The sequence below is a fragment of the Cervus elaphus genome, chromosome 23 (genome assembly GCF_910594005.1).
Source record: "Cervus elaphus chromosome 23, mCerEla1.1, whole genome shotgun sequence".
NCBI classification, from domain to species: Eukaryota; Metazoa; Chordata; class Mammalia; order Artiodactyla; family Cervidae; genus Cervus; species Cervus elaphus.
In genome coordinates this window covers 72684062-72697021 of record NC_057837.1, presented here as the reverse complement: position 1 = coordinate 72697021, position 12960 = coordinate 72684062, and the positions used below count along the sequence as shown (strand labels likewise).

The window sequence follows — 12960 nt, the reverse complement described above, 5'->3', positions numbered from 1 at the left end:
CTGAAATGAATTGAACTGAGTAAAATTAAACATGAGTAAAATCTTTTAGATTTTTGCCAACCTGATGAGTAAGAAGTGATACGCTGCTGAAGTTTTTAGTTAGCATTTCTCTATCAATTATTTCAAACATTTTTCACATCTTAAAAGCCACTTATATTTCTTTATCTGAAAACTTCATTTCTTTTGCTCATTTTCCTATATAGTCATTAGCTTTTTTCTTCTCAACTTCTAAGCACTCCTTACATATTGTAAAAGTCTTTATCTGTGATAAGGTTTGCAAGTAAAAATTTTAACTCATTCTTGGTGGCGGTGGTGGTGGAGTCGCTCAATCGTGTCTGACTCTTTGTGACCCCGTGGACTGTAGCCCACCAGGCTCTTCCGTCCATAGGATTTTCCAGGCAAGAGTACTGGAGTGGACTGCCATTTCCTTCTCCAGGGGATCTTCCCGACCCAGGTATTGAAGCCAGGTCTCCCATATTGTAGACAGACGCTTTACTGTCTGAGCCACCAGGAAGTCGGGGTGGCACTCTTTTCTGCTCTTATCTAGAGATTACCTACTGTTGTTTGGTTATTTTTGCTCTGGATTTCTGCACTTCTGCTTCATGATATCCTTAGATTGGTGAAACTGGTTCATTAATCTGTTTTCAATTTGTGTGCCAAAAAAAATCTTAATGGTACAAATGAGTCATAGAAAAAAATAATTTTCTAAACTGAAACTGACACAAGAAAAAGCAGAAAATCTGAATAATACTGTAACCATTACAAAAATGGAAACAACAGCCAACAATATTTGACCATATTAAAGCATCAGGATTAGACCTCTTCATAAGACCTCTTCATTAGACCTCTTACAAGGCAATCAAGGAACAACTAATTCTAATATAACATAAATAAAAATAAAAAACAATTCCCAGTTTCTTATGTTTTATGAAGTAAACATAATCTTGATACCAGAGCTTAATAAGAACTTATACCAATTATATGTCAATAAAGTTGTTTAAAAATAAAATTATCAACAAGGATTCTATGAAAAAGAAAGATTTGCTAAAAAGTGAAATTTTAGCAAATTTCACTCATAGAACACAGGTTCATGAATATAAAAATCAACAGTGTTCATAAAATTCCAAACAAATCTACATATAATTGTTAGAATCAATGAGAGTTTATCATGACAGATGCATACAAAGGAAATGTACAAAAATCAATGGTACTATATGCATTAACAACACAAATCAGCAAATGAAATTTTAATAATTTTATAATCATATAAAATATGAAAAGCTTATAAATATATGTAATAAATTTTGTGCAGAATTACTACAGAGAAAAGTATAAAACTTTAGTGAGAGACATTTTCTAACACTCCCAAATCAGGTATGTATACCATGTTCATGGATTGGAAGACTCAATATGATAAGTATGGCAATTCTCTTCAAATTGATTTTTAGTCTAAATGCACTCAAACCCCCAGAAAAGTTTTTACAAAAGTAAACCAAGAGAAACTTGGCAATGCAATTCTGAAATGCATACAAAAAATGCAAAAGATAGCCAAAATACTCTTGAAGAATAATTTAATAAGACTTGATGTAGGAGATATCAATCTTTATTTTAAAGCTGTAATAATTATGATAAAGTGGTATTACAACAATCATAGACAGATATGCAAATGAAACAGAATAGAGAGTCCTCAAACAGATGACTGCACATGATGAGAGTATGTTTCTAACTTGGCTATAGTAAATAAATATCACTATAGTCATATTTAGAAGGCTGCACATCATAATATTAATATACATTCCCTAAGTGGCTGAAGGAGGTTTCAGGTTAAGAAGGTAGGATAGAAGAAGAAAAATAAATAAATGTTGATTTACCAAAATACTCATCCTGTCTCATGGAATTTTATTACAATTATAAATATATTGCTAAAAAAATGAATATCACTAGATCTCTGTTTACTGTCTTCCAGTGATGTCTATGAAATCTTACCAACAGAAAAAAAAAGGTGGAGAGTAATATATGGGCTTTGACAATACTTCAGTTGAACATTCCTGTATATGAAAATACTTACATGTGAAAAAGGAAAAGGGTTTGAAGGAATAGCCACTGCTGTGAATACTGGTTACATGATGATGATGGGAGTGGAAAGGGGACAAGCATGAGTAGCTCTGCCTTTATCCATATTAGTTTCTAATTTTTTTTCTTGTTATAGTTGTCGATGAAAGCTCAGTTAACAATTCAGAAGAAAGGGAATTTTATTTGAACCAGACTGAGGATTATAACCCAGAAGAGAGACTCTCAGAAAGCTCTGAGAAACTGTTCCGCCAGGTACAAGTGGAAGGCACAGTCATACACATTTTTGAGACAAAGGATCATACATCAAAATGACATCCTGATATTTTATACAAAGTTCACCAAGGACACATAGTGCAGGTAAGCACGTATAAAGAGATCGGGAAGTCCGTGATCCCCTGCAGAGTTGGGAAAGAATGCTATCCTTTGAAGAAATTGTATTGCTAATGTCAGAAGAAAGGGGAAAATGTTATCTTTATGGTTAAGCAGACACTACTATCTTCGAGGAAGTTTGTTTAATATGTAATGCAGGTACACACTACACACTAGGGAGGGAGGGTAGAGGCCCAAACGGATGCAGAGAGAGAATTCTGTGTTTAGTTTTTTCTTGTCCTGCCAGGAAATAAGAATTTTATTTCATCACAGCAAAAATCTCTTGTGATCTGAACATATCGAATAAAGAAAATTAAAATTCATAATTTGTTGTTGTTTAGTCGGCTAAGTTGTGTCCAACTCTTTTGCAACCTCATGGACTGTAGCCCCCCGCAGGCTTCTCAGTCCATGGGATTTCTCAGGCAAGAATACTGGGGAGGATTGCCATTTCCTTCTCCAGGGGATCTTCCCGACCCAGGGATCAAACTCACATCTCCTGCATTGGCAGGCAGATTCTTTACCACTGAACCACCAAAATTCATTACAGGTTACAATAAAGCACTCAAGTAATCACGTGAGTGGAGAAAACAGAGTAATTAAGAGTTGCATCAAAAGAAATGATTATATATACATGTAATCATTAATGTCAGTGTTACAAAGGGATGTTTAAAATATGTCATAATGTAAAAGGAAAACAGTGCACCAATCAGAAGCCGTCAAAAGAAATCACCTAGGTAGTTCAACCAGAAAAAGAATTTCAGCTATTGTATGAGCACATCTCATTGTAAGAACCAAAATCCCGTGTGAAATCCCGGATATGAAAGAGTCTGGGAAAAGATAGGCATTTGATTTACAACCCCTGCAGGAAGGCATTCTGGGAGCAGCTGAAATGCATGCAGATGGAGACACTGCACAGTACCTGCCATACCCCAGCTCCCTCCCATACTTACACTTCCAGTTAGAAACTATTCACCTCTCAGAAGGCAAAGCTTGCCCACTTGAGTGGGAGCTGAAGTGAGTGGGTCTGAGAATAAGCAAGGCAGGACACAAGAGCTGGGAGATATGAATGAAGTCAATAGAGAAGAATGCAGGGTATTTATGAGAGCAGTAGTTACCTTGCAGTGCTGGAGTAATATCTCAAAGTGGCCAGGGCTGACGGTGGAGCCCTCCTCTCTCAGACAAGTACCTAAGAAAGAGAAGTCCACGTATGTATTAGGAAAACTGCAACAGAGGAGGGAGCCCTTGAGCTACATTAAGAAACATTACTTCCAACCCTTCCCACTCAAATAAGATACTCTTCTCAAAATATAGTCCCTGACTCTGATTTTAAAATAAGAAAGAAATTTGGAAATCTTATAAGTTGTATAAAGAGACTCCTTTTTAAAACAACAGAAATGAGAAGCAAACCTTAAAAGCATTTGAAAGAAGTTTTAAAATCCCAGGTAAAATGTCACCACAAAGCTGAGAAAAACTTATAAACTAAAATAGATTTTTAAAACTAGTGAAGCAAATTAAAGGTATGAGGAGAAGTGAAAGTCACTCAGCCATGTCCAATCCGCTACCCCATGGATTGTAGCCCACCAGGCTTCTCTGCCCATGGAATTCTCCAGGCAACAACATTGGAGTAGGCAGCGTTTCCGTCACCAGGGGACCTTCCCAACCGAGGGATTGAACCCAGGTCTCCCACACTAAAGGCAGATTCTTTACCATCTAGCCACCAGGGAAGCCCAAAGGTATCAGGAACCATCATAAGACAGAAATATAGAAACTCAAAGAGGAGATAGCAAGGTAACAGGAAGATGTGAAATAGAATCTGATGGAGAGAAGAGAATTGAAGAAAAGGACAAAACTATTTCATAAATAAGGACTAAGTAAAGTAAGGAAGAAAAAGGGAAACATAGGAAAAGCATATAACAGAAAATAAAACTAAAGAAAGAAGTAGCTTAAAAACACAGTCTTAAATATTAAAAAGTCAATGAAGGTCCACCAGACACGAAAATCAAGTCCTACCAGGAAGAAAACCAAGTCAAAAACAAAAATTGTTTCAAACAATGTTTGAGGAAAATATTTCTGAAATAAAAGATTTGAGTCTACATATTAAAAGCTCACATTATAGTAAACATAAGATGAATGAAAGTAAAAATTGTGGTCTTTCAAGATAAAAATAGAAGCCTTCAGGAGGCCAACACTCTCCCCTCCAACTAAAAAAGAAACAAAACCTTAAAAAATCAGGTTGTAAGATAGCAATGCTCAATGCCAGAAAATAGTGAAGCAAAACTTAGACACTCTAGGAAAGAAAATATGCACTGAGGATTTTTGTACAACTAATTTGTCCTTGACCTAAATATATTTCTAAATGTGCAAGAACTCAAGAAATACTGTTTCTGAGAACTTTCCTGGGGAGTTTCCAAGAGACAAGATTTATTCAATCAAGAAATGTTTGCGGAAATTAGCAACATGATTTTTATTGAGTACTGAACATTTTAATTGTGGAATTAAGTCTGATGAAAGAGTAATAAATAGTATGTAAATATGACCTTCTGTGATAAGGTACAAATAGCAAAACCTCCATCAGATAGGAGGATGAGGGAGAGAGGTAGCTCAAAGAAAAAGTCCCTGGACTGGTTTATGTATAATAGCTTCAAGTCAAAGAATATTTAAAACACATAAGGTTCAACAAAATTAAAAACTTGTGCATCAAAGGATCGTATCAGGATAGTGAGAAGATCCTGCTGAGAAGAAGCAACAAACCAGGTCTCTGATAAGGGCCTGTGACTCAGACTATACTAAGATCTCTCATCACTCCACATTCAAAAAATGAATACCCCAACTTAAAAATGGGCAAAGAACGTAGACATTTCTCTGAAGATACACAAGTGGCCAGTGAGCACCAGGAAAAGATGCTCAACATCATTAGTCATTAGGCAGATGCAAATCAAATTCACAAGATACCACTTCATACCCAATAGTGTGATTATAAGAAAAAAATTTAATGGAAAATGACAAGCATCGGCTAGGAGGTGAAGAAATTGGAACCCTTGTACATACTGGGTAAGAGGTAAAATGGTGTAAACTCTGTGGAAAACAGCCTGACAGTTCCTCCAAAAGGTCAGCATAGAATCACCAGATGACTCAGCAATTCCACTCCCAGATGTATATGTAAAAGAACTGAAAACAGGAAGTTCTGGTGCATGACTGAGACACAGGAGGCTCCTCAACTCACCTCCACCCCTGCTCACACAAACTTGACAGCTACAACACAAAGCCATTGAAAGAAATCCAGTAATGAGTTGAGCCAGTGCTACAGATTGGGCAAGCAAGAAAATACTCACATTGGAGAGGGCCTTGGCACACCCTCAAGCCACGAAGAACAAAGAAGGCGGCTTGGACAATTACAAGGTTTCAAAACACAACCAAGAGCTTAGGAGGGTGGGACAACAAGGTTCCTCTCCTATACATGGTCACATAGTCAAGACTGGAAGACGTTGCTATTTGATCTAATGCCCAGAAGCCAGTACAGACAGTGGAGGAAAATGAAGTCTCCACACTGGGTCTTGCACATTTGAAAATCCCTTCCCCACACCTGCAGGTAGCTCCCTACTGGGCACACCCACTTGCACTGCAGGCTCCAACCCGGACCACCGATCCTCAGCTCTGCTAACCCTGTCATCTCACCTCGTTATGTCCCAGGAATATCAGAAAGTGTTGCTACAACAGTTTACTGGGAGGTCCCTGTTCTTTACGCATCTTCTCTGTTGGAGTCTGAGATTCAGCTCCACTGGCAGGCACTCCATCTGCCTGGATGGCATAGTTACCTCCTTCCTGTGGTCTCTTTTGAAAAATAAATGATAAGCCAAACGCTCTGAGTCTCTGAAATGTTAGAATAACTTAGTGGCATGAGCCATCCTCTCAGTTCAGTTCACTTCAATCGCTCAGTCATGTCCGACTCTTTGCAAACCCATGGACTGCAGCTCGCCAGGCCTCCCTGTCCATCACCAACTCCCGGAGTTTACTCAAACTCATGTCCATTGAGTCAGTGATGCCATCCAACCATCTCATCCTCTGTCGTCCCCTTCTCCTCCCTCCTCCAATCTTTCCCAGCATCAGGGTCTTTTCACATGAGTCAGCTCTTCGCATCAGGTGGCCAAAGTATTGGAGTTTCAGCTTCAACAGCAGTCCTTCCAATGAACACTCAGGACTGACCTCCTTTAGGATGGACTGGTTGGATCTCCTTGCAGTCCAAGGGACTCTCAAGAGTCTTCTCCAACACCACAGTTCAAAAGCATCAATTCTTTGGCACTCAACTTTCTTTATATTCCACCTCTCACATCCATACATGACTACTGGAAAAACCATAGCCTTGACTAGATGGACCTCTGTTGACAAAGTAATGTCTCTGATTTTTAATACGCTATCTAGGTTGGTCATAACTTTCCTTCCAAGGAGTAAGCCTCTTTTTACTTCATGACTGCAGTCACCATCTGCAGTGATTTTAGAGCCCAGAAAAATAGTCTGCCACTGTTTCCCCGTCTGCCACGAAGTGTTGGGACCAGATGCCATGATCTTAGTTTTCTGAATGTTGAGCTTTAAGCCAACTTTTTCACTCTCCTCTTTCACTTTCATCAAGAGCCTCTTTAGTTCTTCATTGCTTTCTGCCATAACAGTGGTGTCATCTGCATATCTGAGGTTATTGATATTTCTCCCGGCAATCTTATTCCAGCTTGTGCTTCATCCAGGCCAGCCTTTCTCTAGACAATAATAATTTGGGGGTAGGGAAGACTTAAGGGGTGGCAGGAACCTACAGTGGAAGGGGGACTTTCCTAGACACACCCCAATGACCTCATGGCTCTGCTGTCCATGCACTGGTCTGTCCTGTTCCAAGGAGGTGCCAGGGAGTTCAACTTCCTGGGAGGAGACACTGTGAGTGACTTCCAGAACAATGGCCTGGAAGTCAGTCTCAGCTTTGCCCAGAACTTGCTGTGTGACCTCAGGAGAATAACTCTCCTTCTCTGAGCTTCAGTTTGGGGTTTTGATTTTTATTGAACTTGCTTGTGAGCAACAGCCAAGTAGTCTGTGTAGTTTGTAATCAGGAATAAAAATCAGCCTCATAAAGCTTTCCTTCTAAAGAAAGCTGCCAAGGGGATGCCAGAATTCCCAAAGTCACATCAGATCATGAACTACAGGGCCGCTCTTTTCCTGAGAACTTAGAAGACAGCATGAGGTTAAACCCCCACAAGCACTTCCTGACTGAGGGTTGTCTTGGACTGGAAATCTCTCTTCCTTTCTCAGGGTCAGAGGAGGGATTGCTTCACTTCCGAGAACAGGATGGGGATCATGGAGAAGCGATGTTCCCATGGAGAAGACGTCCCAGCCTAGTTAAGAATTAACTGTGTCCTTGAGCCAGCCCCCTCCCAGCTACAGGCAACTGTTCCCTCATCTTTCAGACAGGAGGGCGGGGAGGATGTCCCTGATCTCCTCCCATCCTGGTGAGTTACTCAGATTTAGTGCGTTTCCACCTGGGGCCCCTTAGGACTCTGAGAGCCACTTGCCTCTCTTCCACCAAACACAGGAGCCGGATGATGTGAAATCTAGGTGGGGGGTGGGGGGTGAGAGTTGGCTGAGATGACCTTTTGCTCAGGATCCCTTAGGGCCAGGGAAGGGGTCCCAGAGGCCACCTTCATCCTCTGTGACTAGCCACCACAGCCAAATCTAAAGCCTCGCTCTGTCCACCTCTGATAGCTCAGCCAGCTCCAGACAGAGGGCAGTTCTACCAGATGCCACTGGAGGTGATCTTACCAAAGGCAGAGTGGTCTCTCTCTCTCATCCACTGGAGCCCTAGAGGAGAGACCAGGGCTGGCCCCACTCACCGTGCCAGCCTGGGCCAGCCATCTCCAGCAGAGAGCACTGACCCTAACGCGAAAGCTTCCCTTTTCAAGTGTCCAGATCTCTGCAAACCCTTCCTGGACATTCAAAGCCGACTTCTATCCTCCACATAAGCCATGGCTGGGTCTTCAAGATGTTAGAGACCCAGGAAAGGGACCCCCTGACTCAATAACTCTATCTTTCATACAAATGAGAAAAACTGAGGTCCAAACACGAACAAGGCTTGTCCAAATCACAACCCAAGTAGGAGATACAGGTAGAACCGGATTCCAGCCCCGGACACCCAGGGCGGGTCCTCAGCCATCATCCATTCTTGCACAAGCACCCTTGCACAGTGGCTCTTGGGCAGGGGGTGGGGCCAGGATGAGGCAGACACATACCACTCTGTTTATCCCCTCTCCTTCCTCCCTCAACTCAGTTACTCTAGCCTCCCCCAGGTTAGTAGGTGTTAATCTGGGGGCCTCTGGATTCTACCTTATCAGGTGTCAGCAACAGAAACATGAGGGCCCAGAGCCTCCTCCTCCTGGTGGCCCTCCTGAGTTTGGGGAGCCAGTTACCTGCTGCCTTGGGCAGGAGGAAGGGAGGTGAGTATGGGTAGGTTCCTCTGCTCCAGGGACAGAGGTGGTTTCTACCTTTTAGGCAAGAATAAGAGTTTGGGGGAAGGCAGGCAATGAAGTGTAAGTGTGTGTGTGTGTGTGTGTGTGTGCGCCTGCTTCTTAGTACTTCCAGCAGCTTGCCTCTTGTCTGTACATCTTCATGCCTGTCAGCCTGCTTGCGTGTGCAGCTGTAAATGTCTTCTTGCCAGTTTTCTGGTGCTTGCCTCTCTACACATCTGACTGTAGGACTGTGTTCACACACATGCATCTCCCTCTAGTTATAGGTGTAGCTTTGTGCCTGAGTGTTGGTGTGATCTGAGTCTGCCCATGTATCCCTAGGGACGACCGCACACATGTGTGTCTGAGCCTGCATGGGTGTCCATGTGAGAACTGGTGTCTTCCTGTGCCTCTGCGGAGGGTTGGAGGGGACGGTTGGTCCCCGCTCTTTGGTGTCTCCATGGGGGTGTCTGGACCTGTGGGTCTGCACAGCAGGGAGATGATCTTTTCTGTCATCCTCTGTGGCCAAACAGGTCTGGTCTGGCCCCCTGCCCATCTTGTTTGTGTCCTTCTCCAGGCTTCTCTGTCTCCCAGCCCAATCTGTGAAAGGGACTCCGGAGCTGAGTAGGGGGCGTGGTCTCTTGGATTGGGCATCTCTCAGAAGGAAGCTCTACCTACCCTACCTCTCTTCTCCTCCGCCTCCTTTAAAAGGCTGAGTCTGACCTGTCAACAGTGGGGAGAGGCTGGGGCTGCAGAGATAGCCAGAAATGTGCCTCCCCACCCAGGCGATGCCTCCACCTCCATCCCTTCTGGGCCTGTAACACTCTGACCACACTGGTGTGTGTATATGACTGTGTCTCTGTGTATATGTCTGTGAGTGGGGAGCCTGATTTGGAGAGAAGGTGATGGAAGGCAGATGCAAACTTGAGAGTAATACACGGGGCAAAAAACAGGGCCTGCAAAGAGAAGCAGCTTGGAGCTGATAAGAAGCCGCAAAGTGGAAACACGGTAGAAGAAGACACCAGAGAGATGGGCTGAGGCCAGATCAGGCACGGTCTAGTTGCCCAGGTGGAGATTTTGAATTTAAAATTGTTTTTTTCCCTCTGCCTTTTATGTCATCTGAGTCTCAAATCAACCCTGAGAGGATGCAGTGTAGCTTCCCATTTCACAGAAAACAGGCTTGGAGTACAAACCAAACTAAAACAACAGCAACAAAAAAAGCCTTGCCGGCCATTTACAACAGCATGGATGGACCTTGAGGGCATTATGCTAAATGAAATAAATCAGACAGAAAGATAAATACTGTATGGTATCATCTAAAAAAATCAAGCTCATAGATACAGAAAACAGTTGGTGGTTGTTGCCAAAAGTAGGGTGCAGGGGTGGGAGTGAAATGGGTGAAGGGGGTCAAAATGTACACACTTCCAGATATAAAATAAGTCACAAAGATATAATGTACAGCCTGGTGACTGCAGTTAATAATGCTACAATTCACATTTGGATGTAGCTGAAAGAATTGATCTTAAAAGTTCTCATCACAAGAAAAAAAATTATAACTATGTATGGTGACCGACGTTAACAAGACACTGTGGTGATCATTCTGCAGAACATACAAAAATAAATCATCACGTTGCACACCTGAAACTGATATATTACATTTCACTTTAGATGTCAGTAAAAAAATAAATAAAAAACAAGCAAGCCCATTCCAAAATTTTAAAAAAATTGCAAACGATGGGCAAAGAAGTATGGAGTGGAGAATTTAGATGGCGCAATCCCCAGGACAGTGCTTATACTGAATTCTGAACTGCCTCCAGCGGCAAAATCTGGGGAGTTCTCTTACAGAGAAGTCTGGGGGCTGCCCACCGGATGACGGGCCCTGCCTCCTCTCGGTGCCTGACCAGTGTCTGCACGACAGCCAGTGTCCCTCAGGGATGAAGTGCTGTCGCCAAGCGTGCTTCCTCCAGTGCGTGCGGAAGGTCTCAGGTAAGGGTCCCCCTCCACCGTGCTGACTCCAGCCAGACCCCAAGCCCCAGGGCCGGTGCACCGGCAGGACTCCCCCGGTCCCTGTGTTGCAGTTAAGATGGGCAGATGCCCCGAGGACCGTCTGCGATGCCTGAGCCCCGCGCAGCACCTCTGCTCCAAGGACTCTGACTGCCAGGGCCGCAAGCGGTGCTGCCTGGGTGCCTGCGGCCGGGACTGCAGAAACCCTGTCTGAGGTAGGGCTGTGTGTGCTCGGGCCAGCTCCTCCCCTCTCTGAGTCCCAGCCCTAAGAGATCCCTCGAGTTCAGCCAGCTGAACAGGAAACTCCCCAGAAGCCTGGGCCTCCTGTGGCCAGCCCTGGAGAAGTGGATGGGGTGGGAAGGGTCCTCCTAGGATCACAGAGGAACCGGGTGTCCCTGTCCTCTTGTTGAACTTGTATCACCTGGACCACGGCCCTAACGCTCTGAGCTTCAGTTTGCCCCTGTGAAGGAGGGTGGGGAGTCCTGCCCTCCTGGCTGGGCTGATGGGGTCTGGATGGGGGAATCAGACCCAGAGCCCAGAGCTTTATCATGGAAAGGGGGTTAACCTGTTCCTTGTCTCTCCTCAGGCTAATTCTGGCTTAGGATCCATAACTCTGAACCATGGGATGGGGTTCTCTGCAGGAAGATATGAAGATGGGTGGGGTCTGGGACCCAGCAACCCAGAGAGAAGCTGCCCTGCCAGTGGAAATTCCAACCTTAATAAACTCTGTTCTAGAAGAATTTTCCAAACGTCAATCTGTTCACAATGTTCGCCATACCTGCAAAATAGCATCATGATATTTTGTGTATTGCCTGTACTCCTATTGACCTAATGTTTTTCTTCCAAGGGACTCACTTTTGTATAAAAATAAATTTACTTGAAAAGAGAAACTGGATATCACTACTTTAAATGGGATAAACAGGGTCACTTCTCACAAACAGAATATAAGTGTAAAAGCAGATGCAACTAAAGCAATGAAGTTCCATGTAAGTAAATCATGTCTGATTAAATGATATGAAATAATAATATTAGATTCTGGCTAGATACTGCCACCTCCCAGAACTGTGAGCCTGAAGCCTGCTCTCTGTCTCTGTTGTGATAAAGGATGATTAACGAGGGTTAAAGAGACGTTAAAGACACAGACCTCTAATCTGGGATATTCTTGCTGGTATACTCAGGATTGAAAAGAACTTTCTCAATGCAAGAGTCACTGGTGTACGATGTTGCATCCAGACTCACGCTAAGATCATTTCAAATTGCTCCACATTTGGGGAAATGTTCTCTGAACAGTTGAGATGTCATTATTTATGGGTGGGTCTTACTCTACCATTGGATAATAAGTCACTGGCCTCTATTTCTTGTGGGCCTGGTCCATGGCCAGAGCTTAATGAGTGGGGGTGTTAAGGGAATGACAGCCATCCCAAGTGGCACTAGTGGTAAAGAACCTGTCTGCCAATCCAGGAGATGTAAGAGATTAGGGTTCGATCCCTGGGTCCGGAAGAGGCCCTGGAGAAGGAAAATGGCAACCCACCCCAGCATTCTTGCCTGCAGAATCCCATGGAGAGGGGAGCCTGGTGGGCTACAGCCTATAGGATAGCAAAGAGTCAGACACTACTGAAGTGACTTAGCGTGCGCGCACACAGACACACACACACACACACACACAAACACACACAGCCATCCCAACGGACATTCTAGAGAGTGATCCCCAGCAGACAGCAAGCAGGAAAAGAGGGAGGTCCATCCTACAACCAGAGGGAAATGAATTCTGCCAACACTCTGTGAGCTGGAAGAGAACCCCAAACCCCAGATGAGAACCACCACCCTGGCTGACACCTTAACTTCAACCTAGTAAGACGCTGAGTAGAGAATCCAGCCATGCCATGCCCAGATTTCTGATCCACAGAAATTATGAGGTGATTAATTTCATATTTCTTCAAGTTGCTAGGGAGACCAGGTTCCAATCCCTGGTTGGGGAACTAGATCCCACATGCCACAGCTAAGAGTTTGCATGAAGTGAAGTGAAGTCGCTCAGTTG

The 12960-nt window shown here is 43.6% G+C and overlaps 1 protein-coding gene across 1 annotated transcript; it reads left to right on the top strand.

Annotated features, from left to right (window-relative positions):
• Window positions 1-8728: 8728 nt before the first annotated feature.
• WFDC5 (WAP four-disulfide core domain 5) lies at window positions 8729-12104 on the top strand. The gene is made up of 4 exons (XM_043884430.1): window positions 8729-8909; window positions 10764-10904; window positions 10997-11137; window positions 11509-12104. Exons 1-3 carry the CDS (start codon window positions 8825-8827, stop codon window positions 11134-11136), a joined length of 366 nt encoding a protein of 121 aa, XP_043740365.1. The 5' UTR covers window positions 8729-8824; the 3' UTR covers window position 11137; window positions 11509-12104.
• The last annotated feature ends 856 nt before the right edge of the window (window positions 12105-12960 follow it).

Coding starts and splice junctions, on each gene's coding strand:
- WFDC5 (XM_043884430.1), top strand. CDS start 8,825: ATGAGGGCCCAGAGCCTCCTCCTCCTGGTGGCCCTCCTGAGTTTGGGG. Junction 8,910..10,763: donor CTTGGGCAGGAGGAAGGGAG/GTGAGTATGGGT, acceptor GTTCTCTTACAG/AGAAGTCTGGGGGCTGCCCA. Junction 10,905..10,996: donor GTGCGTGCGGAAGGTCTCAG/GTAAGGGTCCCC, acceptor CCTGTGTTGCAG/TTAAGATGGGCAGATGCCCC.